General features: G+C 43.9%; 1 protein-coding gene across 2 annotated transcripts in view; it reads right to left on the bottom strand.

Annotated features, from left to right (window-relative positions):
* The window catches only part of PLA2R1 (phospholipase A2 receptor 1), a 1,951,179-nt gene that overhangs the window by 1,852,783 nt on the left and 72,904 nt on the right, over positions 1-25,492 (bottom strand). For both annotated transcript variants that reach the window (XM_069616352.1, XM_069616351.1), the window contains exon 2: positions 9,578-9,958. In XM_069616352.1, coding sequence (XP_069472453.1) covers positions 9,578-9,958 — 381 coding nt within the window. The remainder of the gene's footprint in view (positions 1-9,577; positions 9,959-25,492) is intronic.

The following is a 25,492-nucleotide window of genomic DNA, read 5'->3' as shown; positions in this document are numbered from 1 at the left end:
GGTAAAAACACACACCACACTTATTCATCATATAGTCAAAACGTAAAAAACAACAAGGTATAACAATGATTTTGATGTCTTCAACTCGTACAAACTCTTTGGGGTTGATGAATACATCAAGTTTGTGAACTTAGTAACAAGTGACTTTGATGAATTTCATTACTTCAATACACTCATGTAAGTCGACACAGCTAGTGTTTCCAGCATGGGAGATGTCTGTAGGAAACGTTACAGAAATTGTATGTGTGTTCTATCTGCCATGCTTTCTTCAGCACTGATAAAATTAGAAAAAACGCTTGTTGGGTTCAGCCGATGGTTTCAGGACGGGGACCACACTGGATGATAGTTCTATTAAAAACCAAAATAAAAATTGGTTGGAAACTAATGTACCTGACAGGTTCACAGACAATGGAACCTTATATCTGTGGTGCATCACGAACCTGGTGGTTGTTTTGGGTGTCTTGGGAATTTTTCTTATTAAAACGTTACATAGACGACGTTTTCCTGATTTGGAGAGGGACGAGTTCATCTCTCTTAGATTTCTTTGAATGGGTTAACACTTGTGATCCCAATATTAGGTTTACCATAGAATGGGATATGACACAAGTGAATTTCTTAGATCTGGTGATCCAAAAATCAGGCAACAATCTGGAAACCACACTTTACAGAAAACCTACCGACAAGAATTCCTATTCAAGTTTTCACCCTGACGGCTTAACAGACAATCTGCCATGCGGGCAGTTTCTACGTATCCGTAGAAAATGTACCAGAAAATAGGATTTTGTAGACCATGTAACCAAATTGAAGGAGAGACTGGTTGAATACCCAAAACAACTTGTGAGAAAAAACATGAAAAGGGCATTGAACACACACAGAGAGGTGTGTTTGACTACCAAATTGAAGTCAGTGAACAATAAACTTATATGTGTTTGCACCTACTCCCCTATAAGTAATGCTATTAAGAAGAGCATTAACAAGAATTGGCACCGGATTATACAACTGGGGAGCCTTGCCAAAAAACATATGTTCGCTTTCAAGCGGAATGGCAATTTAAGGCAAAAACTTGTACACACATACATGGATAAAGAAATGAATCAGACAGTAAGGAACCAGTGGGGCCTACCCCTGATTACCGGCCACCATAAATGTGGCAATTGCGCAGCTTGTACAACTTATACTGAGACCAGGCACATTTTTGAATACGGAAACATAAAATGGCAACTAAAGGGGCACACCAATTGTCTGACCAAGAATGCTGTTTACATCATTCTATGCCCAAGTCCCCTCATTTTTGTGGGCAAATCCATAAGACAGATCCGACAGATAATCTCGGAAAATAGGTCTTATGTAAGAAACAAGGTACAAGACAAACCCCATGTCGAGCATTTCATCATAGCTGGCCACACGAATCGGGATATTAAGTGGTTTGTATTACAAACCATAAGGGTTCCATCACGTGGTGGCGACGTGGGCACCATGTTACATAGGTTGGAGCAATGATGGATATTCCCTGGATTCAATCAGACATGGCATGAACGTTTCTGTAGAGTGGAACAAATTGTTCTAACTCCAGTACACCATGGATATACATCCCATTCCCTGAGATACATTGTGTAATGTAGAATGATGTAGACAGTGTACTCCATGCCTGACCCCTTGGTACACCTGACAGACGCCAGCCTACATCACTCACCGTTCTGGCCTGAATGTAGTTTTTGCTCAAGGGATTTTCTGTACCCCTGTCCATACTCAGAGGCGCAGGATATCATCACTTATTTAGATATGGTGGTGCACGCCCGCACATGACGTGTTCTCTGGGTCACCCCCATTACATATGAGCCGTCCTACTAGTGGAATCAGAATCACTCCCTCCCGTTGTTGCATTAAGGGGTTGCCACCGCTTGTATGAAATTTGTGGTATAAATTTGCATCACCACATTGTTTCAGTCACAATTGTCTTTGTACAAATAGGTGGTTGTCTGTTTTTTATCTCTACGTCACTTCTCGGGATGGCGGAGAGAGAAGAACAGTCCTATTTCTATTTCCACTAATAGTCATAGTGCACAGACGCAATGATTTATTTGGGCGGATTTCTGACCGCCCGCGTTCACAACTCGGACCGAGGGAGGAACGTTTCAGACTCTGGATACAGCAGGTAAGGACCACGTTAGACCGCTTGTGTAGTGGTTGACTGGGGACTGGCAGTGTATATTCAGCCGTCCCCGGTACTCCTATGTGGGTCAACACACTGTCTCAATGCCGGGTAGTTTTCTCAACTTGACAGGAGACATGATTTGCAAAAAGGAATGAATGCGTCGATCCTTTAATATCATGTATTTATTATATCGTGGTCCGTGCTAAAGCATGTTTGACTATTCAGTGGAGCGAGTTGTATATGGCAACATGTCACTCTTATGTTCGGGTGAATCAAACAGTGACTTATGTTAACGTTATATTCATGTGTAGATAGCAGCAGAGAGGAAGTTTATTACTCCATCTACACAGAGGGAAGAAATTCACCCGACAACAGACGTGATCTGTGAAGGAGCGGATATGCCGTTGTGATAGCTCTGAGCTGGAGACAGCCACACCAGCAGTAAGTGTCTCTATCTGCCGGTGCATTTCGACCGGTCATTATAAGGAAGGCAGACAATTAGATGTAAACTTTGTCATGTTCTGACCCATTTGCAGGCTATTTGGTTTCAAGAATCGTCAATTAAGCGCCTACCCATAAGGTGGTTGCCCAACATCATTGATGTATTGCTGGATGTAAGTTTTACTATGTTTTACATTTATATAGATTATTCTTGATCCTAGAGTAGTTGATTCACTTTGTGCCTATGTCGCTTACAGGCTTCTTGGAACATTTACCCCTGGAGCACTGATGATTAGGTACTGATTTTGCTCTACTCCCATTAGTCTGTATTGGAGGTGAGTGCAAACATATGTAATTAAGAAAGATTTATATGCATAACTTAAATATGCTAAAGTTGTAATGAAAAGAGGTTGGATTGTAATTAGATTTTGTAATTTTGTTCTTTGTAGAATAAATATTGGAAGACATCTTCCACCGGATTGTGTTATGATTGTGAGGGTAGATTTATACCTCACCTATGTCCTGAAGAAGGTCGGAACTACGCCAGGATGCATTTGAAACCCCCTATTTGCCAACTGAAACTTCTGTAGACTTTGTCAATAAGCCTAGATTGCTATTGTACAGAAACACACACCACCAGGAGATACGGGTGTGGAAAAACAAAATTTGTGGATATATAAAAAGGGTTCTACGCAAGGGTTGACATTTAGTATTGTTGACATTGGTTGCGTGAGTGAGAGTATGGGTATGAATGGTGGAACGAATTAGAAGTCAAAATTGTGATGTATCTTTATAAATTGCATGGGTTTAATATTGTGGTAAATTTTGTACTAAATTTATTTTTTCTATTGAAATAATTGTATCTTTCCAACCTCACTACCAAGGTCCAATTTTGTATATCATTATGTGGTCAGGTGTTGCAATTCCGCCTTTGCCAGCGATCCCTCTTGCGGCCATGGCCTGAACATCTTGTCTGCTGTACCCTTCAGTCATTTTGCACTGTACTGTTTGAGATTGGGCATATGTTTTGGCAATGCATCAGAGGAGTAATGTCTCCCATTGGGATGAGACTCAATTGACTGTCAATAATTACCGGTGTTTACAAAAATACTTTAACAAAAAAACAACTATGAGCGCGATCCAACAATCACCGCTCAAAACCTCAATTTCTCAATAATCGCAATCTACCTCCAGGTCGGTACCAACAGTTCCCTAGATAGAAAGTGTAACTTCTTAAACTTAGCTTCAATTCTCAAACAACTGTTGATGCCGCTCCTCGACATCTTCATTCAATAGAAATACATAAACAGACAAACTAGTCGACTCTTTACAATAAACCATGGTGAGCACCCTCATCATCATAGCCCTAATAATACCCTGATTACAGAGTGTAGATTATCTCCTTATACGGACCTGTCCTGTACGTAGCCTAGTTTTGCTCTGATTGGAGGGTGACATAACCTCTTCTAAAACCCTCTGGGTTAGTACTCATGGGCTCTTATCGCTCTTAATCACAAAAACAAATATCTTGTTACTTTTTCATTACTTATTTGTTACTTTTATTTTTCCCTTTTACTTTTCCTGTTACTTTCTTAATTACCACAATCCTGTCCCCTTCGTTTGCCATTTCCCTTAGTCTACTCACCATTCACTCATTCAGCTGAAGGCCTTCGGTATCGACTCCCTCCTCCAATCGACCACTTTTGTCTTCCATCCACAAAGTGCCTGTGGAAACCAGGTAGGGATTTCGTCAAAGAGGGACCCTGCCGACCGTCTTCATTTTCTTGCAAGTTTTCTATGCGGCCACTCTCCACAGGAAACCCGCAATATTCCGGCTAGATGGTGGAGGGTGCCCGATTGTCCGAAACTCTGGAGTCTACAGGTCGATGGGTTTTCTTTGCAACCATCCAACATGTGAACCCTTGTGGTCCTTTTAATTGAGGTAACACATTGTACGATGGATGGGATGCAGAATAACTCTTACACCAAATGATAAGACCGACTCAGGAAGTTGTCAAAGAATGTCTCAATAGATTGTTTTATTTTCAATTGTCTAAAACAGGGAGTTACAAGTGACATCAACGGATGTCACACAAGCTTGCTTGGCGAATTTCATAAAAAACATTCTTTTTAGAACAACAACTCATCATTCCTGACATCATACTACGTGGCAAACTAAGAAAACCTATGTGGGATTGTAGTTGGCTTAAGGGGAACATCTAAGTATACTTTCTTTAAGGGGTTGGATTGTGTTGTGTCTCTACAGTCAGGTGGACAACTCATGCCCACCCCTAGTGCAAGTCATCTTCATCATTTATTAAGTTCACAGAATATGATTGGCTGTCAAACTATAGGGCTCTTCGTTATAAGGTCCTCTACAATTGGTTGGCATGCTTGTACCCTTCTGGAATATTCGACTCGCTAGCAACACGTAAGCTGGTACGCCAGGTGTCAGTTGGTGGACATGGCCATGTCTGCCCACCCAATTAGTCCAGTATCTCTCAACACTTGTGCCTTCTGCCATGCAATTTGCCTTTGAACTTGGCCTTGTAGTAGCTTCCTTTCTCTGAGAATGATACAGGAGTGTGAGCACATGCTTGTCAGGATTCTAGTCTGCATGCCCACTTCTATTTCATTCTCGACTCACGTGACAGAAGACCATGAATTGGTCCGTATTATAGCATTTAATTGTCTTTAATAAAGAAACTTGGCACGCATGGCGTTCTTTCTTTGCAACTTAACAAGGGACGCCTCAGCGTCTCACGTTTACTGTTCTTCGAGGACTGATAACCAGTTTTGGCTTGCTTCAGTCTTTGACACGTGGCCAAACATCCTTCTTGGTCTTCCTTCAAGCTTCAGCTTATTTATTTACTGCAACACACTAACAGCTATTAATCCTTCTTTGTCAGTGGGTTCGAGCTTACTAAAATTGCGACACCGAATATCCAGATTCTATATATAGTGGTGACCCCGCTTGCAGTCTATTAACTATGTATAGCTAGCCTTTATGATTACTTAGTCTACTTGCTTTGCTGCATCTGTACAGTTATAAAACTGCTTGCATTTTCTTCAGTGCTCTTCGCACATGCACTCTTCATTCTGCATATGAAAGTTTACTCGATTCTTTACTTCCTCATCTGTTTCTATACGGACTATACATCCTCTTATTCAGTCACTCTTCTCAGTGCACGACACTTACTTCATGTGTCGTCACCAATCTTTTCTTTCATTTATCTTCATATTCCTTCGGGGACTTCTTCCAGGAGATTGTCAGTTCTCAGGGAATACATCAGACAGGGTTTGTTTTCTTAATGGATACCTTATCTCAAAGGCTTTTTGTGAAATAGTCACCATTACTGGCGTTGCGCATGTCGCAACGTCTGGCATCCAACATACATGTAGCAGCGGTGGGACTTCCTGTAGAGCCATTCGACTGCTCCTCTACAGAAGAATAAGGTGTTCTTCAAAGGCTGTTTGGAGTTCAGAATGTTCTATGTTGTGGCAAACATATGAGGGAATCGGAGACACTAAATGTGGAACAGTCGGCTTCATTAAATAGGAAACAAGAGTTAGAGAAAGAAGAGGCTGTAGATGTGAGAATGAATGATATTTTCTGATAGCACAGCGACGGCGGGGAGTGGCACATGGCAAAGAATGTACACCTCAGTAGTGGTTCTGCAGCGACTGTCAAAGGTTTAAAGAGACAAACGTGATGAGCATCTGGATGCTGGAGTGGTTAGACACTGAGGGCACTGTGACTGGCTAATGTGGAAAGGGAGCTGGATAGGAGAATGAGGTTAGGTTGCTAGTTGTCGGAGTAGGCGGGGGGAGTCAGTGGTAAGGGCAAAATGTCAGAGACATTGGTTGATTAGAATCTAAATGGGTAGCACATGGTTGAGCTACATTGTAGCTCTCAAATGAATCTGGCATAAAAAGGTGATCAGTGAATGTAAAATACAATACAATACTATACTCTACTAAATACATAATGTGAGTAGTGTAAACGCAATTCCACTGTTTGGGGCATTGGTAGGAGTGAATTTAAAGCACTGCAATAAACTGTGGGCACCATAAGCTAAAACACATGAATAACATTGAGAAAACAAAGAAAGGAAATCTGAGTTATTAGAAGGCTAGCAAGGGTGATGTAACACAGTAGAGGAGCTTTACAGATTTATGTAAACTTTGCTTTCCAAGGCTTGTATGAGATGAAGACCAAATGATCATGGTATAAACTATAATTATGTCACCCCCGCTGAACTGTCAACATGTCTGCAGTCTCAGCAATAAGCCCTATATATAGCCTTTCTAGCGGAGCTAGAACCAGGGTTATTGCAGTTTATGATAGCCTCCAGAGGTTTGATAGTAAAATGGCCCCTTGTGTCCCCATTTCAAGGATCCCGGAGTACAATTTATTCACCATTTATTCATTTACCATTTTTAAGGTGCTATAACAATTTCACTTCCCAACTCTGCAGGGTGAGCAGCAATGTGATTAACAAAGTCACCCATCACCTTCTAGCCCTCAGCCTCCATACACCTAAGTTACTTTATGTATTATTATTCATAGAAGGAACTAGATGGTGGCTTGTAGTTATGACTTAGACCCTTTAAGACAGCAATGAGCTGGTCTGCGTGCATGCATACCCACCTCCAAGCTATGACGAGAGGAGTCCACTGCGAAAATACAAGGCTTCACTCCAGAATCAGCAAGACACAGACTATGATGGACTCTAGCAGAATCGCTTTTGTTCTCAGGGTTTCACCAGGGATCAAACAAATGGCACATACATTACTATACTTAAAGGGCAGGCATTTCCAGCAAGAAAACAGAAACCAGGTACAATTTAGGAATGTTCTTATTTGAACATTATATGGCTACAGGCACAACTTTGATAACATAATATTTACACAGGAGCAGCTTGAATGTGTTCTGGTTATGGATGTCAATTATCTGTCCATGTACAGCCCTCTTATGCACTTTGATTGGGGTGTTGCCTGCGTACTTCTTTATACCTGTATTATATAAGCCACCCCTGTGGTGCTCTCCATCCCTAACTGCTGGGTAGTTACTTATACCCTGTACCATTTCATTTGAGCATTGCGCTGCTCCTGCTGGTACTCACATACCAAAGATCAGCTATGCTTCGGGCCCAGTGTAGCTCTCGCACTGGTATCTGCTTGTTGTCAGCCCGGATCAACCCCATCAATCGCGTCTGCCCATTGCTTCCTTCTGACGCCTCTGGAGACTCCCGCTTAAAGGTTGATCCGTAGGGGCATTTTTGCAAAACATTCAACCTGCAGACCAGACGAGCCCCTTTAAGACATTATTTATTTATTTCGTAATGAAATGCGTCCTGGCCTAAAGTCAGCCTTTCTCCCTCTCCCTCTTGTTCTCTATTTCTCTGTCTTGCTCTCTCTCTTTCTCCCTCTCTCTCTTCCTGTCATCACAGGCTCAAAGCCGCTGCAGTCCAGTTTTTGTCTGCAGTTTGAATTCTATTTAAAAAAGGAACTCAGTCCCATGTTACAAATAAACATATTAAACAGGTTACAGTTTAACTAGAGCAATAAATAAAAAGTAGATTTCAAAATCCAATCTGATTTGACTCAAATTCATTAATTGACCCCCCCACCCCTCATTAACCCCATGGACAGACCGGCCCACTGTATGACACTTGTGTGGCACATTTGGCCCTCGAGCGGAATCAGTAAGGGCATATATTTGTTGAGGGTTCTCCTTCTATTTGTCTTTTCCCTGGGACCCCTTGATGAATCCTTGCACAGGCAACCCACTGGCTACCAACCACCGAAAGAATGACAAACAATGTACGCACATCTGCAACGTGTCCCAGTTTCTATATTTTGCCCAGATCGACTTCCCATCTAGAGAAGGGTTGCAGGGGGAGGGGCAGCCACCTATGCAGGCCCATGGTCCAGCCCATGGTTTTACTCTACAAGCATTGTTTGCTTCTTCCTCTGTGCTGCTTCTCCTCCCTGCGCTAAGTATTTGGTAGCACAGCTTTCTGTCTTAAAGCTTGTTTACTACTTTCTGCCTAGCACCTTGTGGATGCTGGAAATCTCTGCCCTTGGAGGGGCATCAGCAGTCCCAAGCATGCAACAACATCAAAAGGCCCGTCGGCCCACTCAGGATAGTTGGTTTCCTTGTGGCAATGTCAAAGGGGTGACCACAGCATCAAAAGAAGCTTCCATTGGGAGTATGCAAACTGATACCCCTGGCATGTCCTTAAAAACACTACATTTCTATAAGCTATTACTGCACAGAGCAGAATACACACAGAAAGACAATGGGGCTCATTGAGAGCTCCCATGGTATCCCGCTGGTAGTCCAGCGGGATACCAGGGAACTACCGTACCATCTCTGCCGCCCGACATCCCTGTGTTACCAGGATATTACGGGTGGCGGAGACGCCAGTAACTACCCGTTCCATGGAGTCTCACAGGACTCCATGGGATGGGGTTGCCGCAATCACTGGCACCATTAGTAATGGTGCTGGTGATTCAGGCATTTGTCTGCCGATAGGGGCCTGATCTACCGGCAGATCAGGCCTGCTGGTAGATCAGATCCGCCACCAGCACACTTGTAGTTTGCCGGTCTGGAAAGTTGCTGGTATACGCACCTTATTCCGGACAGGCAAACTTGTAATGAGCCTTAATATCTTGGGATTGTATATTTAAATCATATATGTGAATCCGCTAAAAGGAAATCAATACTCTGCCTGTTTAAAAGGTTCACCATTCAATTCGTCAAGCCTGAAATGCAGTACACAAAGACTAAAAAGAACCCATTGATATATAAAATCACAATACTAAATCATCAACTATAATCTTACTTCTAGATCTTATGGAATGTAAACCCTTCATATAAATGTTCACGCTGTATATATTTTATTATCAAAATTGCAAATCACAACCAACCACACTATACCTGGCACTCCTCCAGAGAAATACAAGCATAGTTACCTTGGAATGGATGTGCACAAAGACCCTCAGCATGTGTTGTGTAATGCTTCCATGTGTGCGACAGCAGCCTGCTAGGCACAGGTTGGCCATTTTCTACTGCCAATTTGTAGCTGGACGCACTCGCCAACTCATCATTCTGACAGTTCCACCACAAGGTGTGCTGCTGAGAATCGCAGTCATACATTCCCAGGGGGGGGTGTTGATCGATGGCATTGATTCCCAAGCAATGGTTGCTACCGAGGTTAAAAAGGCGGTGTCTGGAGACCCATTTCCACAACATGTTTACTGAAGGTTGACTACAGTTTGCCAACACAATTCCAGATGAATCCACCCTGATACACGTGCTGAAGTATTCACTTTTCATGATAAACATGCCTTTACCTGCAAAAGAAAATGTAATTTTAGCCTCATTACGGTATAAAACACAAGGAGACAGGACTCGTTCAATGTACAATTTTTTACGTTTTTAAAGAGTGGGACATTAAGAAACTGGTAGGCCAAGAGAGAAGAGCCATTCATCACGGCAGTTTGAATAGATAATATTCAATTTGTTTATTAAATGTAGAAAAATTATAAAAACAATTTGGAAATAATTACTTCACATTAAAAAGCACTAGGGCAGTCCAAACACTGCTCACAAACAAACACAAGAACACAAAAAATTACATTTACTCAATGTCTTCAAGGAAACCATTTATTTTTCAAATCAATATACATTCAGCCATACCACATCAACATGTGTCATGCCCAAAAAGAGAGGCATGTAAGCCCAAAAGAACCTGGAGTTCACCACCTGTACATGAATACCACACAAGTGAAAAAAGAAGAGTTATAGCTCAAAGAAAACATAGCATGGTTGTAAACATTCCTACACTTGTATTCCACTTTGAGCTGCACTTGAGTGTCAGCTCATGCACCAAACAGAGCATTAAGTGTGCACAGATTTGATGCAATTTACCGTCACCTGAGCATGTAATGCTCAATGTTTTTTGGAATATGCTAATGATGAGGAAAAATATAATACATTCTGATGAGCCTTTGAAAAATGAAAGAAGGACGCCAACTAGAGTTTCGACTGTAAGAGGCTGTAATTTTTAAACACGGGCCCAGTCTTTTTCATGGCGTTAACAAAATGTGCTCCATGGGGTAGCCTCAATCAAGATGTACACCTTGTCATGGAAAAAAGAATTAAAAAAAAAAGAATTAAAAATACAAACACTAATAAATATCCATAAGGTTTCATAAAACAAACGGAAATCACAATACCAGACAATATGCCCAATATTAGGGCAAACTAAAGAAAAGCACCGGCGGAACTCCCCACTGTGTCCAGTGTCCCCTTTCAACGGGGAACCCAAGTATCAAAGAAAACAGAGGCATTCTCAATTGTAGGCCTAAAAGCTATGTTAATTAGTCAAAAACACGACACTGTCACCCCCACCGTGGTATACATTCAAGGAGGTAGCTGTGTAAACACACATATATCTCAGACTAACCTACACAAGTTATTCAAATTGTCGTCACAGTGTGGGGGAAAGATGTTAGGACCAAAGCATCAACGTAGGTCACGAAATGGCACACCAGGGCATCCTCAACACTAAGAAATAAGGATGCAAGTCGTGAACACCTACCTCAAAGGTGGGGGTATGGTACATCAAATGAAAATATGGATTTTGCACTTTTTTACATGTTGAAAGCCCTCCTACGACTTCACGGTGCTAAGTAGCCCAACATCGCAGAAGCGGTCAATGTGCTCCTTAACACCAGGCTTTAGCACCTAGACTGTCTCACCTGGGGATCCAGCCCAAGGGTAACATGGCACAGTGTGCAACAAAAGGGATATATGGTGTATGCATTTTTGCGTATCCAGGGGCCTAAGTGAGGCACCTTTATTACGCACATAATAGGACAAATTCTGGTTGAACAAGCTGGCGGGCAGTCATGGGTGGGCAACTGGGTCCTGGGGCTGGGCTGTGGAGCGATGGTATCCCAGTCGGGAGTTTTCTGTTCCAGCAGGGGTGGACACAGCAACTGGAACCCTGGCTGACGTGCAGGCACCAAATAGCAGGGCACGTGGGCAGCAGGCAGTCAGGCAGCAGCAGATGGCAGGTGGGAGGGTGCTCGGGGCTCTTTCGTGTGTCTTCCGTGTGTGTACGCGTGGCCAGCTTGATACGGAGTGAATTGGCACGTGAAAAAAGTGCACGTCAGTGTGAAATCCGAGGAAAGGCCCTTAGCGTGTAAGCGCGTCAGCACACGTACGCAATTTCATTGGACCAAAGGCCCTTGGCACGGGTTGAAGATCCCACGTGGCTTTCCATTGCTCTGTACGTGCTTTTCGTGGCATGCAGGTGTGTGTTTTCCAGCCGTTGGGGTTCACAAGCTATTACTTCACAGCGGGTGGGTGTTGGCTACGCGTTCTTCTACACACAAGGCCGACGGTGAGTGGTATCCCGCTCGCCCAGGGCCAATCGCGTGTGAAACTACCCGGGAACCTCAGTAATACACGTACCCCACTCGCACAGGGCCAATCGCGTGTGAAACTTCCTGCGAACCACAGGAATGCACGTACCCCACTCGCACAGGGCCCTTTCGCGTGTAAAACTTCCTGCGCACCCCAGTAATACACGTACCCCACTCGCACAGGGCCAATCGCGTGTGAAATTTCCCGTGCACCCCAGTAATACACGTACCCCACTCGCACAGGGCCAATCACGTGTGAAACTTCCCGCGAACCCCAGGAATACACGTACCCCACTCGCACAGGGCCAATCGCGTGTAAAACTTCCCGCGAACCCCAGTAATACACGTACCTCACTCGCACAGGGCCAATCGCGTGTGAAACTTCCCGTGCACCCCAGTAATACATGTACCCCACTCGCACAGGGCTCTTTTGCGTGTAAAACTTCCTGCGAACCCCAGTAATACACGTACCCCACTCGCACAGGGCCAATCGCGTGTGAAACTTCCCGCGCACCCCAGTAATACACATACCCCACTCACACAGGGCCCTTTCGGGTGTAAAACTTCCCGCGAACCCCAGTAATACACCTACCCCACTCGCACAGGGCCAATCGCGTGTGAAACTTCCTGTGCACCCCAGAAATACACGTACCCCACTCGCACAGGGCCCTTTCGCGTGTAAAACTTCCCGCGAACCCCAGTAATACACGTACCCCACTCGCACAGGGCCAATCGCGTGTGAAACTTCCCGCGCACCCCATTAATACATGTACCCTACTCGCACAGGGCCTATCGCATGTGAAACTTCCCGCGCACCCCCGAAATACACGCACACTCTATTTTTCACACAGCGGGTGTCTGTGTTTGTCGCGTACCCCTTTTTTTATGGCCATACTGGCCTGCCTGTTGATCGCGTATGTTTTTTTTGGGCTCCTGGCTGCCACACCGTATTACCTGTGTCATTTTTGCACGCACGTGGGCTACTGGGGGGCGCTTGTCTCTTTTGCTTCTTTTTATGGGGTGCCTGTGTGTTGCGTGCACGTCATTTATCCTAGGGAGGCACAGTATGGGACATTCATCATAGCTGTATATACGTGCTTTTTGTTTGCGCACACTTTTGTAATGCGCAGGGACGCTACCGCTTGCCTCCGTGTGGCGGGCGTGTTTAGGCCTGTGCGTGTCTTTGCCCATGCACGGGTTTGCCCTATTCGATTCCATGAATATGTGTGGTTCGTGTGCATGTGGGCGTTCCATGTACTTCCCAGCAGTACTTCCCCAGTTACGCCTTCTTTTTCACGCGTTGTTCCCCATTCCGCGTGTTACGCCCCGTGTCCCGCCCCCTTTTTGGTGTGTGCGTGGACGTTGTAAGCTTTCCCTGTGCGCGTCGCGCATGGCGTTTGAGCTGTTGCAATGACGTGTGCGCCCGTGTGCGCCACGCTCGGGTTTGGCGCACATCCCAAGGAAAACATGCGCAGGGACTTCCATGAATCGCACGCGTGCTCCTGTTTTTTCATGCTTGCGCCAAGATTTTCGGCGCACGTTTATCCCATTAATCGGCCCCTCAATATCACCACATCACGCTGAGATGGCCCCAAGCCAACGGAGACATGGAGAGGTTCATGCGTACCCTCAACAAGGTGCTACGCATATCCCGGGTTCACTATAGTCCCTGGTGGGTGGACCTGTATCGATTTCTAAGGAACTACAGAGTGACACCCCACAGCACCACAGGGTTATCACCGGCAGATGTCATGTATGGGACAGTGATAAATTCAATCATTCCACACCACCCAAGCCGGGGCACAGATGCCTACGATAGTGAGCGCACTCACCAAAGAAGGATCATAGCAAACGAGTGCATGAGCACCAAGAGACATGCAAAGGAATCCAGGCACCAAGTCGGTGATCAAGTGTTAGTGAAGAGGAACCCCTTGAAAACAAAACTGGACACCCAATATGACATGGCACCCTGGACCATAACTCAAAGTCAAGGAACCATGATAACGGCCAAACGAGGGCAACGACAGATCACCAGGAATGCATCATGGTTCAAGGGAGTGCCACAACAAATGTGGACTGATGGGGACCAGCAGCCCTCGGCGGGAAGCAGGGTCCCCGCCGGAAGATGAGTACCAACAACCCGAGGAGGAGTTGACCGAGGAGCACGAGACAGACAGACTGCTAGAGGAACCGAGGGAGGCGTCTCCAAGTAAGGTAGGTGAGCCGTAACAGAACATGATCGGGGGACAGCCCCTAGATGTGGGCGCTACACCCTAAGAACTACACCGAGAGCCCCAGAAAAGCTAAGAGACTATGGGCCTCATTACACGTTAGGCGGTAACCATGGCGCTATTAGCGCCATGGTTGCCGCCAGTATTTTACCGTGTCCACCTTGGTGGATGGTGGAATTACTGCCCTACCCCAAGGTGAGCGGGGCGGTAATTCCCCATTCACCAAGGCACTTCCCCATTCCCATTTTGGGCATAATGGGAATGGGGAAGGCGCTAATTACGGTACTGTAAATTGCTGTACCGTAATTAGCACCAAGGTCCCTTTGCGGCACCCTACTTTAACGGCTGGTAAAACCAGCCGTTAAGGTGTTTCGCTCACCTGGACCCCACAGGGGTGTCAATCGGACCAGGACAGCTGCGTCAACGTGATGCGTGGTGCAGAGATGACTGTCTGGACTGGCCCGCCTAGTCTTGTCTGCTGGACCCGAAGAAGTATTTTCCTGCAAGTGGAGACAGGGATTAGCCACCTGTGGGTTTTAGTGATGGCCTCCCAACTGTTCTCGCTCTCCCCCACTAATCACCTCCGATATCCCCTTAGTAACCTCACCTTATGTTTGTAAAAGATGAGCTCTCCATCCTGCGTGTCTTGCAGGGGCGCGAAGATACCAGTTACTTCACTGGTTTGAAGGCGTTCGGAGAGTTCCGGTAAGCATTGACTCTGAAGTCCCAGGCGGGATTGGTAAGTATCAAGTTCAAAGAGTTCAATGTGCCCGATGTTCACTCTTGTCCCCTTCCTTCCTTAAATTGCAACTGAGTTTGTGAGAAGAAGGTCTCGTAGCTGCGGCTGGCGTTCAGGTAAGAGTCTGTGTTACCCAACGCTGTCCGGTAACTATTGCATGCGGTAACGTGTTGTTTTTCTCCCTCTTTACAGATGCGGCATATGAAGATATGGAGAACAATACCGCCGGTGGTAAATCAGGTAAGTCTATGGTGGTAAGAGGTATTTGTTGATTCCCTTGGCTCACTTTGTTATTCTTGTGCCCCTAGGTGCCGGAGAATGGCTAAGAAATGATGGAGACAGTGCCGGATCCAAAGATGCTGTGAGAACTGGTGAGTATGGTGCCGTGCTGGAGCTGGCGAAGCGACGTGTGCAGGACTGATGTACTTTCCAGGTCGCGAGATGAAATGGATCCGGAATCAGGTGAGGAATTTGAAATAAGTTTGTTTTCTAACCTTGTCCTTTTCTTCCTCTTCTTCTAGGAGCTCCGGATTCGAGGCGGGCCTGGCAGAAGACTGGATGCTGGCTGCAGGAACGCAGGCGTGGCAGAAGACTGGATGCTGGCTGCAGGCACGGTGAGAGTCACGCTGCTGGATGCAGAATAACACGAAGCATGTGCTGCTGTTCGGGCGTGGTTTAAATAGCCTCCAAAGTAGTCCCAGGAAAGAAGTTCCCCAGGACCACACCTGAGTAAAAAATAGTCCCTGTAGTAAAATAGTCCCATCCAGGGCTCACGTTGGCTTGGATTTATTTGCAGCATGGTCTGCATGAGGTAAGTAATATCTATGAGCGTGGCGCCTATGGCGCCAGGACTGATTTTTATTATGGGCCTGGTGCCTACGGCGCCAGGACTGAACCCAGACAGCCCCTAGCTGGGGCTGCTGGGGTTTTTGTAAATGTCTGGATGCCTGCTCCCGGGGCTGATGGGCTTGATCCGGATGCCCGGGGGTAGGCATCATGACATAAGGTCAGGTCCCGCAAAGGGAACTCGTAGTAAGGCGGTAAGGGTTTACCGGTACCGGTAAACCCTTACCGCCTACCGTGTAATGAGGCCCTATGAGTGGTAGGACTATAACATGCACTGGACTAGAATGCACAGTAAAGTTAAGTTGTATCAGTTGGACACAATTGTATTTAGTGTGTTGGGTTTTAAGTTGTTGGGAAAAAGGAGGAATATTGTGTACGCCTCACGTCACTGAGTTGCGGGATGTGAGGCGCATTGAATAAAAGCCCCGTCCCCACAAGAGGGGGGCAGTTCCGGGCAGCCGCAAGCCAGTGTGTGTGTGTCTCCTTTCCTTTGTGCTCCGCTGCCAGGCCTCGGCCCGCGGAGCCCCACGTGCGTTCTCCCTCGCCGGCGCACCCGCGGGAGACGCCATAACAACCTCTGTTAGAGTCCATGCGCACAGGGGTGACCATCTTTGCCTGGTTCAATCCGAGTGAGAAATGCATTGCGCTTGCCGCCGGTGCTATTTAAACGCTGCTTTTGGAGCCCGGAATGCCATTTGTGTGGCTGTTTGTGTGTCAGAGAGTGACGTCAATTTCTTAAAGTACATTTGGTGAATTTTATGCAAATTATTTGAAAAATCAGCTGAAAACTGAAATTACACTCTGTATACCTTGAAATTGTTGAATTCAACTGTTGTGCGCATTGGTTGAACGTCAGCCTTCTGATTGCTCCATTCTGCCCAACAGCCAATCCAGAAGCGCGTGCTGTAGTTCTAACAAACGACTTTTCCCGGCTTCCTCCTTTCTTCTCTTCACATTGGTGGCGTGTTAGCGCCGGCGTGTTCGAAGAGGCCAGTGTTTGTTGGTTTGCGCCCTGTGTTTGCTGCTTGTCCTCACACAACAGGTATTACACGTGTTCTTTGTTCTACTACTCCAACATGCATGATATTCATCACACCATTGGTGAGCTCTGCCTATCCTCGGCGGCCCCCTTCTTGCATAATTCAGCCTCCTACATGAAAAAACAAGAAGATATTCTTGCTAAATACAGCTCGCTTTTGATACCACCCACCACAATGGCTAACCATATGGCAACCAGTATAAATGCTAAGCAAGCAACGAGTTCTGTTCTGCTTCTGGGGCTGTCAAGTGCTCTAGTAGATCAGACACTATACTTGGCACCTATAGCACACCTTGCTCTGGGAATTCCTGACACAGGGCCATCCCAGGCTGACCCTATGGGCTCTGACAATGGGCAGTTAACAGACAACCTCACAGATACATGTCTCCGGTGTATTTCTGACCCAGGCGTCGATACTCAGGAGGCTGCTGAATCCTTACCGGATGCCTGTAAGAATGCTTTAAGTCCTCTCCCTGTCCCCGCACCTAGGGAGACTAATTCTCTGTGTCCTACAACCCAACAGAGTGCCTCTCTGAGCTTCACCCTTCTTAGCACACGCTCACTTTTGTGGCATGGGGTGGAAATTCACAATTTTCTTACTGAGACCACCCCTGACCTCTTTGCCATAACAGAGTCGTGGCTCAACAAAGCTACACTCTCCAATGCCACCTTGGCCAGCCCGCCTGAATTTCTAATCTCTTGCACTGATCATCTATTTCAAAGAAGTGGGGCAGTAGCTGTTCTGTTCAATCGACAGCTTAACCTACGTCGTATTCCTCACAAGTCCACTGAAGGCTGTGAAAGCTTTCTGGCTAAAACAAAAACAATGAGAACATTTCTCTAATGATCCTTGTGATCTATCGATCCCCTAGAGATATCCCTTCTTTTGAGGAACAATTCCTCAGTTTGCTCAACAACATCACTAAGCAAATTCCCCTGTGATTGTTCTAGGAGACATTAATCACTGGGCTAATGATCCACAGGATAAGCAAGCCGTGTCCCTTCTCACCACTCTTGGCACTAACTCAAGATTCTCACAAGGGGTTATTGACCCCACCCATGGAGGGACACACACACGTGACTGAGTACTAGCACACCACCTATCAGTCATAAATACCACTTTATCGTAATGTCCTTGGTTCAATCACTTTATAGTGAACACCACTGACCTTCTTACAGCAATAAGAATGGACGCTGAACTGAGACATTTCAAAATGACCAGTAATATCAAAAATATTCCCCCCACAAAAACTGTCAGCTGAACTTCAGGACAGGTTGTCTCCCCTTGAATCCTTCAGTAAGTCTGACGATCTTGCCTTACATCTTACCATGAACATGAATTATGCCATCCAGGCTATCGTATCAGAAAAATCCAAGTTAGTGAAACCTGAATCAAACAGAAATGCCTGGTTAAATGAAACCATTATGTTACTCAGATGCTCTTAAAGGACTGCAGAACGGGACTGGTGGAAACAACCTTCCCCTCATACCCTTTGCTATATAAACAATCAGTAAAAAAAATAAAACTAGCAATTGTTGAGGCAAAATCAACCAGCTTCAGCAACAGGATTGCTCTTGCCAAATCCAGTTCTAGGGAGATTTTCTCAATCCTGAAGGAATGTGGGGGTAGATCCGTCAGTAAACTAGCACCAACAAAGATTCTGCATGGTGGCAAATGGTCCATGACAAATTTTCCTAGAAAAGTACTGGCCATCAACAATTAATCCTGGCCCAAAAAGGGTTGCTTATGAATTTTAGGAATGGCTCTCTTCCTCCCTCTGGCCCCCGAGCAACCCAAAAAAAAACACCTGTTAAATTTGAATTCAAACACTGTAACGAATATGTATATATATTTTTATTTTTTTATTGTAACCTTTAGTTCAATACAAACTTATTTTACAGTTCATTACATTTCTTTCCTTGTTTCACTCTCCCTTTTTGTTCAATTCATCTTAACAAATACTATTACCTCCTAAAGTTAAAACCAAAATATCCCCAATTGATTGATAATCAGTTTTTCCTTATCATCAATATCCATACGCCTTTACCAAAATGACAACTTTGCTGTACCGTCTTTCTGCCTTTGAATAGAACTCACTGTCTAGCAAATTCAGATCTTTGCTAGCAGTAGCTTGTCTAAATAGTTAATTACCTCACAAATCAACTTGAAATTCTTTCCAGACAAAAGAGAAAACCACCATTCCTCTATGTTACCGTTTATGGGAGCAAATTTCCCCAAGAATACACTTCTCTGTGCATTTACAGACGTACACTAAGTGACCAGATATTTTAGAGACTCGACTGAATTGTTGCAAAACCGGCAGAAATTATTCAGAGTAGCTTCGTCATGTTTTAACAGTAACATTTTCTTAATCGGAAGCAAATTTAGGCATATCTGCAAAAACTGGTCTCGATGATATTGAGATGGACATTTTTTGAGATAAGTCAGAATTTGATTTATACCTCGTGCTTCACGGTCTAAATCCAAACTGGTTGCAAGATTTACTCTGGCGTTGATAGTGTTGATCCAGTCGGAGTTTAAGAGTTTTTTCTTTACTGTGCAAGGATTTACTTAGAGTGTCTCAATATTTGTTCCAGCATGCGCAAGGTAAGCAAATTTGTTCTGTCCACTCTTTCAGCAGTCCCAAATAGGGTTTTTCGGAATATGAATTTAGTATTTGGCATGGAGTTGCTGATGACTTCATTGACATTTTTCGCATTGATGATAATGATTTCCATAATACTGTAGAATATAAGGACTGTAGTCTTAATTCATACCGGATGGCGGCAATTGATACGTTGTTTGGTAGACGAATACCTTGCACTAGAAGTGCCCTTCCAACAAATTCCAGATCACTTTGTCGATACTGAAGCCAGCTTCGCTACCAAAGGTTATTGCAGCCACTACCTTTTGTTGGTAGAACATAATTACCAGTATGAGGGTGAATTTTCCAAAGGCTGAGTGTAGTTTTGCACCTTGTAACTTTAAGTTCTTCATTTTCATTTTTAAATCCTCCGTCCACTGCCATTCTCTTATCGACTTGTTGAACAGAATACCTAGATATCTGATGTTATCTGTTCTTACAAGTTCTTTCCCTGCTATGAACCATTTGTAATTTCTGCCTTTGGAACCAAAGATGACAATTTTTGATTTTTCAATGTTTATTTCCAAATTGTTTCTTTGTAAATAGACCTCCAGGCTGTAGTCCGATTTGAGGTGTATCAATAAGCACCAAGTCATCAACCTATACTGCCCAACTTATCCGGTGTCTGTTTATTTTTGGAGGGAAGCAGGAATAATTTGCTAGAGAAGCTGCCCGTCACCAGGAGGGGCCCCCTCATTCCTGGATGGAAGGCCAAAGTAAGGGACTATCACAAGGAAAGTTTAGGCTAGTGAACACATGGGCCGACCAAATTGTCTGCGTGTCACCAAACACCAAGAGTTAAGCATTGTAAAGACTTGTGGAATTTTGCAACCAGTTGCCGTAACCCAGGTGTAAGTGCCTTGTGGGGCAAAAAACATTCCTAAAGCTAATTACTATGGGACAAGACCGGTTGTTCACATGTAATTAGTCGGACGCTCCGAAGCATGTAAAATTGTAAACTTACAAAATTGTGCCAGGAAATATTAATACCTGGGTAGGACCACCAGAAAATCAAGCCATTTCAAAGTATGCTTCAAAGTAGGGATCCCCAGTGGATCTCTTCATTCAAACACCAAAGATGGGTCTGTAAATGAAAAATCCAAAGGCGTTCCAGCCTGAAAAGGCGATTTGAAGTGCCATAGTTGCATGCTTCTGGTTTAACCAAGTCAACAACCATCTATCTGATGTCAGAGGTTGTGTGGTGGCAGGCCAAGTAATGTTGCACCAATGGAGTTGAAATGGTACCATTCCGAATTCTCGATCTGTGCTCATTGATTCTGACAAACTTTGCGTGTAGTCATGCCTATGTAAGCTTTTTCACATGGGCATAGAACCAAATATACAACATAAGTAGAATTGCAGTTAGTGTGGTTCTTTAATTTCCACGTGATGTTGTTGTAATTGACTTCCAAAGTATGCAAAATTGGCAGGCGCTACAGTTCCCACAGGTAAAATGGCCCACTACGGGGTTTGTTGGAATGTTCCATAGTTGCTTGATGGTGTTCAATCGTGGTAGTCGGGTCGGTAATCTCGAGTGTGTTTGCCTCTTCTGAGAGAAACAAGTGGTGGTGGCAGTGTGCAGCCTGTACGCTTAACTAGATTCCAATGTTTATTCACAATTCTTATGATGGAGGTAGTGTTACAGGAAAAGGCCATTACACAGACTAATTTAGATGCTTTTACTATGTCAGTGTTGGGAGTCAGCAGAGTCCCACAGTCTGAGTGGAAAGCACGTTTGGCAGACCCTTTGAGAAGCTTCCTAGGAGAGCTTCTGTCCGAGAGACGAGGAATTACATTATTGGCTTCTGCTCTAAAGTCACCTGACTGTTTGGTAAATTATCCAAGAGTGCCCGGGGAGGTTGGCATTTGTATGACAACAGTGTGTTCAGATCTGTTGGTTTCCTGTATAGATTTGTGTAGAGTTTACCTAAATGGTGTCTGATCATGATGTCTAGGAATGTTATCTCTAATTAATTTATTTAATTTAATGTGTTATCGTTTTTTACTAAGAAAAACTTTTCACATAATTAAATCACAATACAAATCTTGCATCAAACTTAGTACTTAAAACTTAAAACAAAAATAATAAAACAGGACATTCCGGTTTACACACAACATGATTAACATGATTAACATTGCTATCCCCATAGGCCAGGACATCCTATTAAAATATTTAAAATTAGATTAGATTAGATTAGATTAGCCACTACAATGACACTAATCCAATTAATTTCAACTGCGCGTAGGATTGGTCAACAATGACATAAAGTAAATGCAATTTAGTTCCAGTTAGCACAATAACCAGGGCTAAAGTTCATCATCATACCTAGATCACAGTACGCAATTTCATCATCTATGGCCTATACTTTCCACTCCCATCAACCAGACCCTTTATAGAGATAAGTGCAAACCCGCATTTAGCGTGTTTATACATTGGTACCAAAGGATGATTCTTTGATAAGATCTAGGTGGTGCACACATTTACCATAACATTTTATATAGGTTTTCCCTATCATAGGGCATCCTGTAAGAATATGTCTGGCTGTTTCACTGGTCTTTCTATTCCTACATATACGACAGTAACATTCATCCTTGGGGATCTGCCGCTGATGCCAAATTGAAGCTAGCACCGGGAGATGGTCGATTCTAAGCAGGAGTATAAATCTCTTGAGGTTGGTCTAAGGGCAGAGATTTAGATATTTCTGTGATCTCTTAAAGGTGGAAAGTATTTACTGGACAAATCTATATTTTTTCAGACTTTCAAGATGTATGAAATTTTGTTGCCAGTCCCATAGATCAACTCTCTTGCCCAGGACATATTTCATGTCTTCAAGTTCCCCTCCCCAGTTAGGAGTGACAACCTATCTCCTCAAAAAGATTATCCATCTGTTTCTTAAATTGGGAGTTCTCCTTCTCTCTACAAATTCCTTCTCACACACTATCTAGAAGTAGATTAACTGGAGCATTTAAAAATCTTATATTCAGCTCTCTTTTTCAAAGTGCTTTTAAAGAGAAAAGGCCCAATTCTCGTCTCAAAATAGCCATGGGGATGCACTGGGTGATCACTAATAGCTTCCTACAGAACTTACCCTCAACTATTTGGAGCCAGTTCAGATCAATATCAATCAAGGCTTCTAGCCCATAGATTACTGCAGGTGCCAAACATTGCATATACAGTTGCTGAGCACCCCACATTGAATAACCACTCTGATTACATGTGAATTGAGATATCGATGCAGTCAGTTGTGCAGCTTTCCCCTTACATGACTGAATGCAAGTATGGTAATCCCCCTTGATATCGAACTCCATCTCCAGATATTTATAAAAGGGTGTATATGCTATCTCAAGGTTTTTAATGAGCATGCAGGGGCGTGCAATCTTTTTCCCAGAAAAGACCATCATCAGGGTTTTATTACGGTTAATGATCAATCCATTTGTGTCGGCATATTGCCAGAAGTGTCCGCAGACTTCTGTAGTCCACTGAAACTATGATCTAATATAACTAGATCGTCTGCATAGGCTAAAAGCGAACAGTGAAAGGAGCATACTTTAGGAGGGCAGATATGTACCAATTGGATAGCTTGTGGAATATTACAAACAGGTTGTAAAGCAGGTGAGCAGTCACGCATCCCTGATTTACATCCCTGTTTTGCTCAATAGGGGTGGTCAGAGAGCCCTGTCCATCCAGTTTAAGGCTTGCCGTGGTATTACAATGCAAACGCTTAAGGTAAAATAGTAAGCCCACAGGACAGCCCATTCCAAGGAGTTTCCCCCAGAGCAGATCTCTATTTACCATTTCGAATGCAGCCTTGAAATCAACATAGAGTACATATAGAGGAGGGTTATTGGGTTGCAAAGCTTTACCACTAAGCATGTCCAAAATTAAGAGATAATGTGTAGTAGCGTATCCAGTTCTAAAGCCACTCTGAAATCTGTCTAGGATCCCCTCTCTATCAACTCACTTCTGCAATCTAGGAACAGCATTGCAGCTAATAACTTCCCTGTACAATTTAACAAGGACAGCCTTCTATAATTGCTCAGATCTGTTTAATTCCATTCTTAAACATGGGAATGTTGCAGTCTGACAAGAGTTCAGGATTTTTCCGCTCAATAATATCTTATCAAACAATATTTTTAACAGACTGGCCCAGAAATAAGAGTAATTCTTTAATAGCACATTAGCCAGTCTGTTAGGGCCCGGAGCCCGAGATGACTTCAGAGTGGCTATTTTAGCTTCCAAAACTTCGACAGTCACCTTGAAAGGCGGACTATTAGGCTTGTTGGTACTCTCGATAGCCCTGAAGCAACTTTCCGGGGCATTTTGCTTGCCCAGGAAAGTGTTCCATTCAAAAGCACTGAGGGATTAATCATTAAGTGCTTACGGTTACCCTTGGCTTCCCCCAAAAGGGCCCAAATATTGCAGGTATTCTGGGAACACAGTGTCTTCACTGTATGTTGCCAAGATTTGGTTCTTCTAGCGTTTGTTTTAGCCAATCCTGATATTGTTGTTTCAGTTTTCTCTAGACTACCAGGAAATCCACTATGGATTTAGCCGTCCGTTTTGCTTTCCGTATTCTACTTCTTAATATCCGCTTCATATTTCTGATAGTTTTATCATATGTCCCCTCTTTACCACCCTCTCTCAATATGTGACTAGCTTTAGCTGTTGCATGGGTACTAGAAAAGGAGGCAATCCATCTCAAAATTTCCTCCGTGATTTGTGTCTTAAATGATTGCAAACTGCCGTCATTTAGGCACAAAGCAGCTTGCTCGGCACTCAATATGTTCTTTTCCAACCATATAATTCTGGTAGCTGCATGGTTCACTGCCATATCTCCCAGTTCCATTATCTTAGGAGTGTATCCTTGAGGCCCCAGAGTTAATATTAGTGCTTTATGATCGCTCCATATATTATTTCTTATGATCAGATCTTTTATCACAACAATAATTTCACAACTCACAAAGATATAGTCCAGGGTACTACGTGCATTACCACTCTTTCAAGTGCGCTTACCCGGACAGTCACCACGGGTACCCCCGTTAACAATTTCCAACTCACAGTTATTAAAGAAATTTAACCAATCGTTCCCATCTTGGTCTTCAATCTTATGTTCCATAATACTAATAGGATTTAATACAATGTTAGAGGTCGTACCACCTCCTCCCTTAATATGACAATTAAGGTCAACAGCAACAACAATGAAATTGCTTTTGGAATCAAACGCCCATTGCAAAGCAAGGAGTGCAAGGCCTCTAGGAGGGTTTCACTGGGGTTATCCCAGGGTTAATTATATATGTTTACTAGCAGCAATTCTTCCCAGCGTGCATTAATAAAAATCTCTACTTCGACTGCTTTAATATAATCCTCCAGTAACATAGGAATTGTATGAGATTTCAATGTTGTCGACTCTCCAATAATCAATCCTCCAAAAGGCCTCCCCCGTTTACCCTTCTTAGCCAGAGTTTGATGCACAGGATAACCATTCAATATTATATGGGGAAAGAAGCCATGTCTCCTGTAGAAGAAAAAAAGTATGGTCGGATATTAAAGATAATGAACCTTCTGTAGAAATGAAATTGTTATCCTGGAAAACCTGGCGTTTTAACCATCAGTAATCTCAATGTTTTTGTACAACGATAGGAAAAGATTCTGCCAGCCATTTCAGCATATTTTGGATATAAGTCATTTTCCCATCCTGTCCAACAAGAAGTTCTGGTTTATTGTCCTTCACATTTTTCCCCTTGTAACCTGGTATCTACTAATTCAGGGTTAGCGTCTATTTCAATATCAACTTGATAGAGACCATTTCTATATGTCTGAATCATTTGCGGCATGGCAAGTACCTTACAATGTAAAGCAGTGACATTTGGGTTCGAGGCACTAAGGGGTTCAACAAAAGCAAAGCCATCAGAACATAATACACGTAATTGAGGTATCCGATTTAGTTTTTCCAA

The sequence above is a fragment of the Ambystoma mexicanum genome, chromosome 9, assembly GCF_040938575.1.
Source record: "Ambystoma mexicanum isolate Mex_15411 chromosome 9, UKY_AmexF1_1, whole genome shotgun sequence".
In the NCBI taxonomy this organism is placed as follows: Eukaryota; Metazoa; Chordata; class Amphibia; order Caudata; family Ambystomatidae; genus Ambystoma; species Ambystoma mexicanum.
Note: the sequence above shows the minus strand (reverse complement) of the source record. Positions and strands in the feature narration are given on the sequence as shown.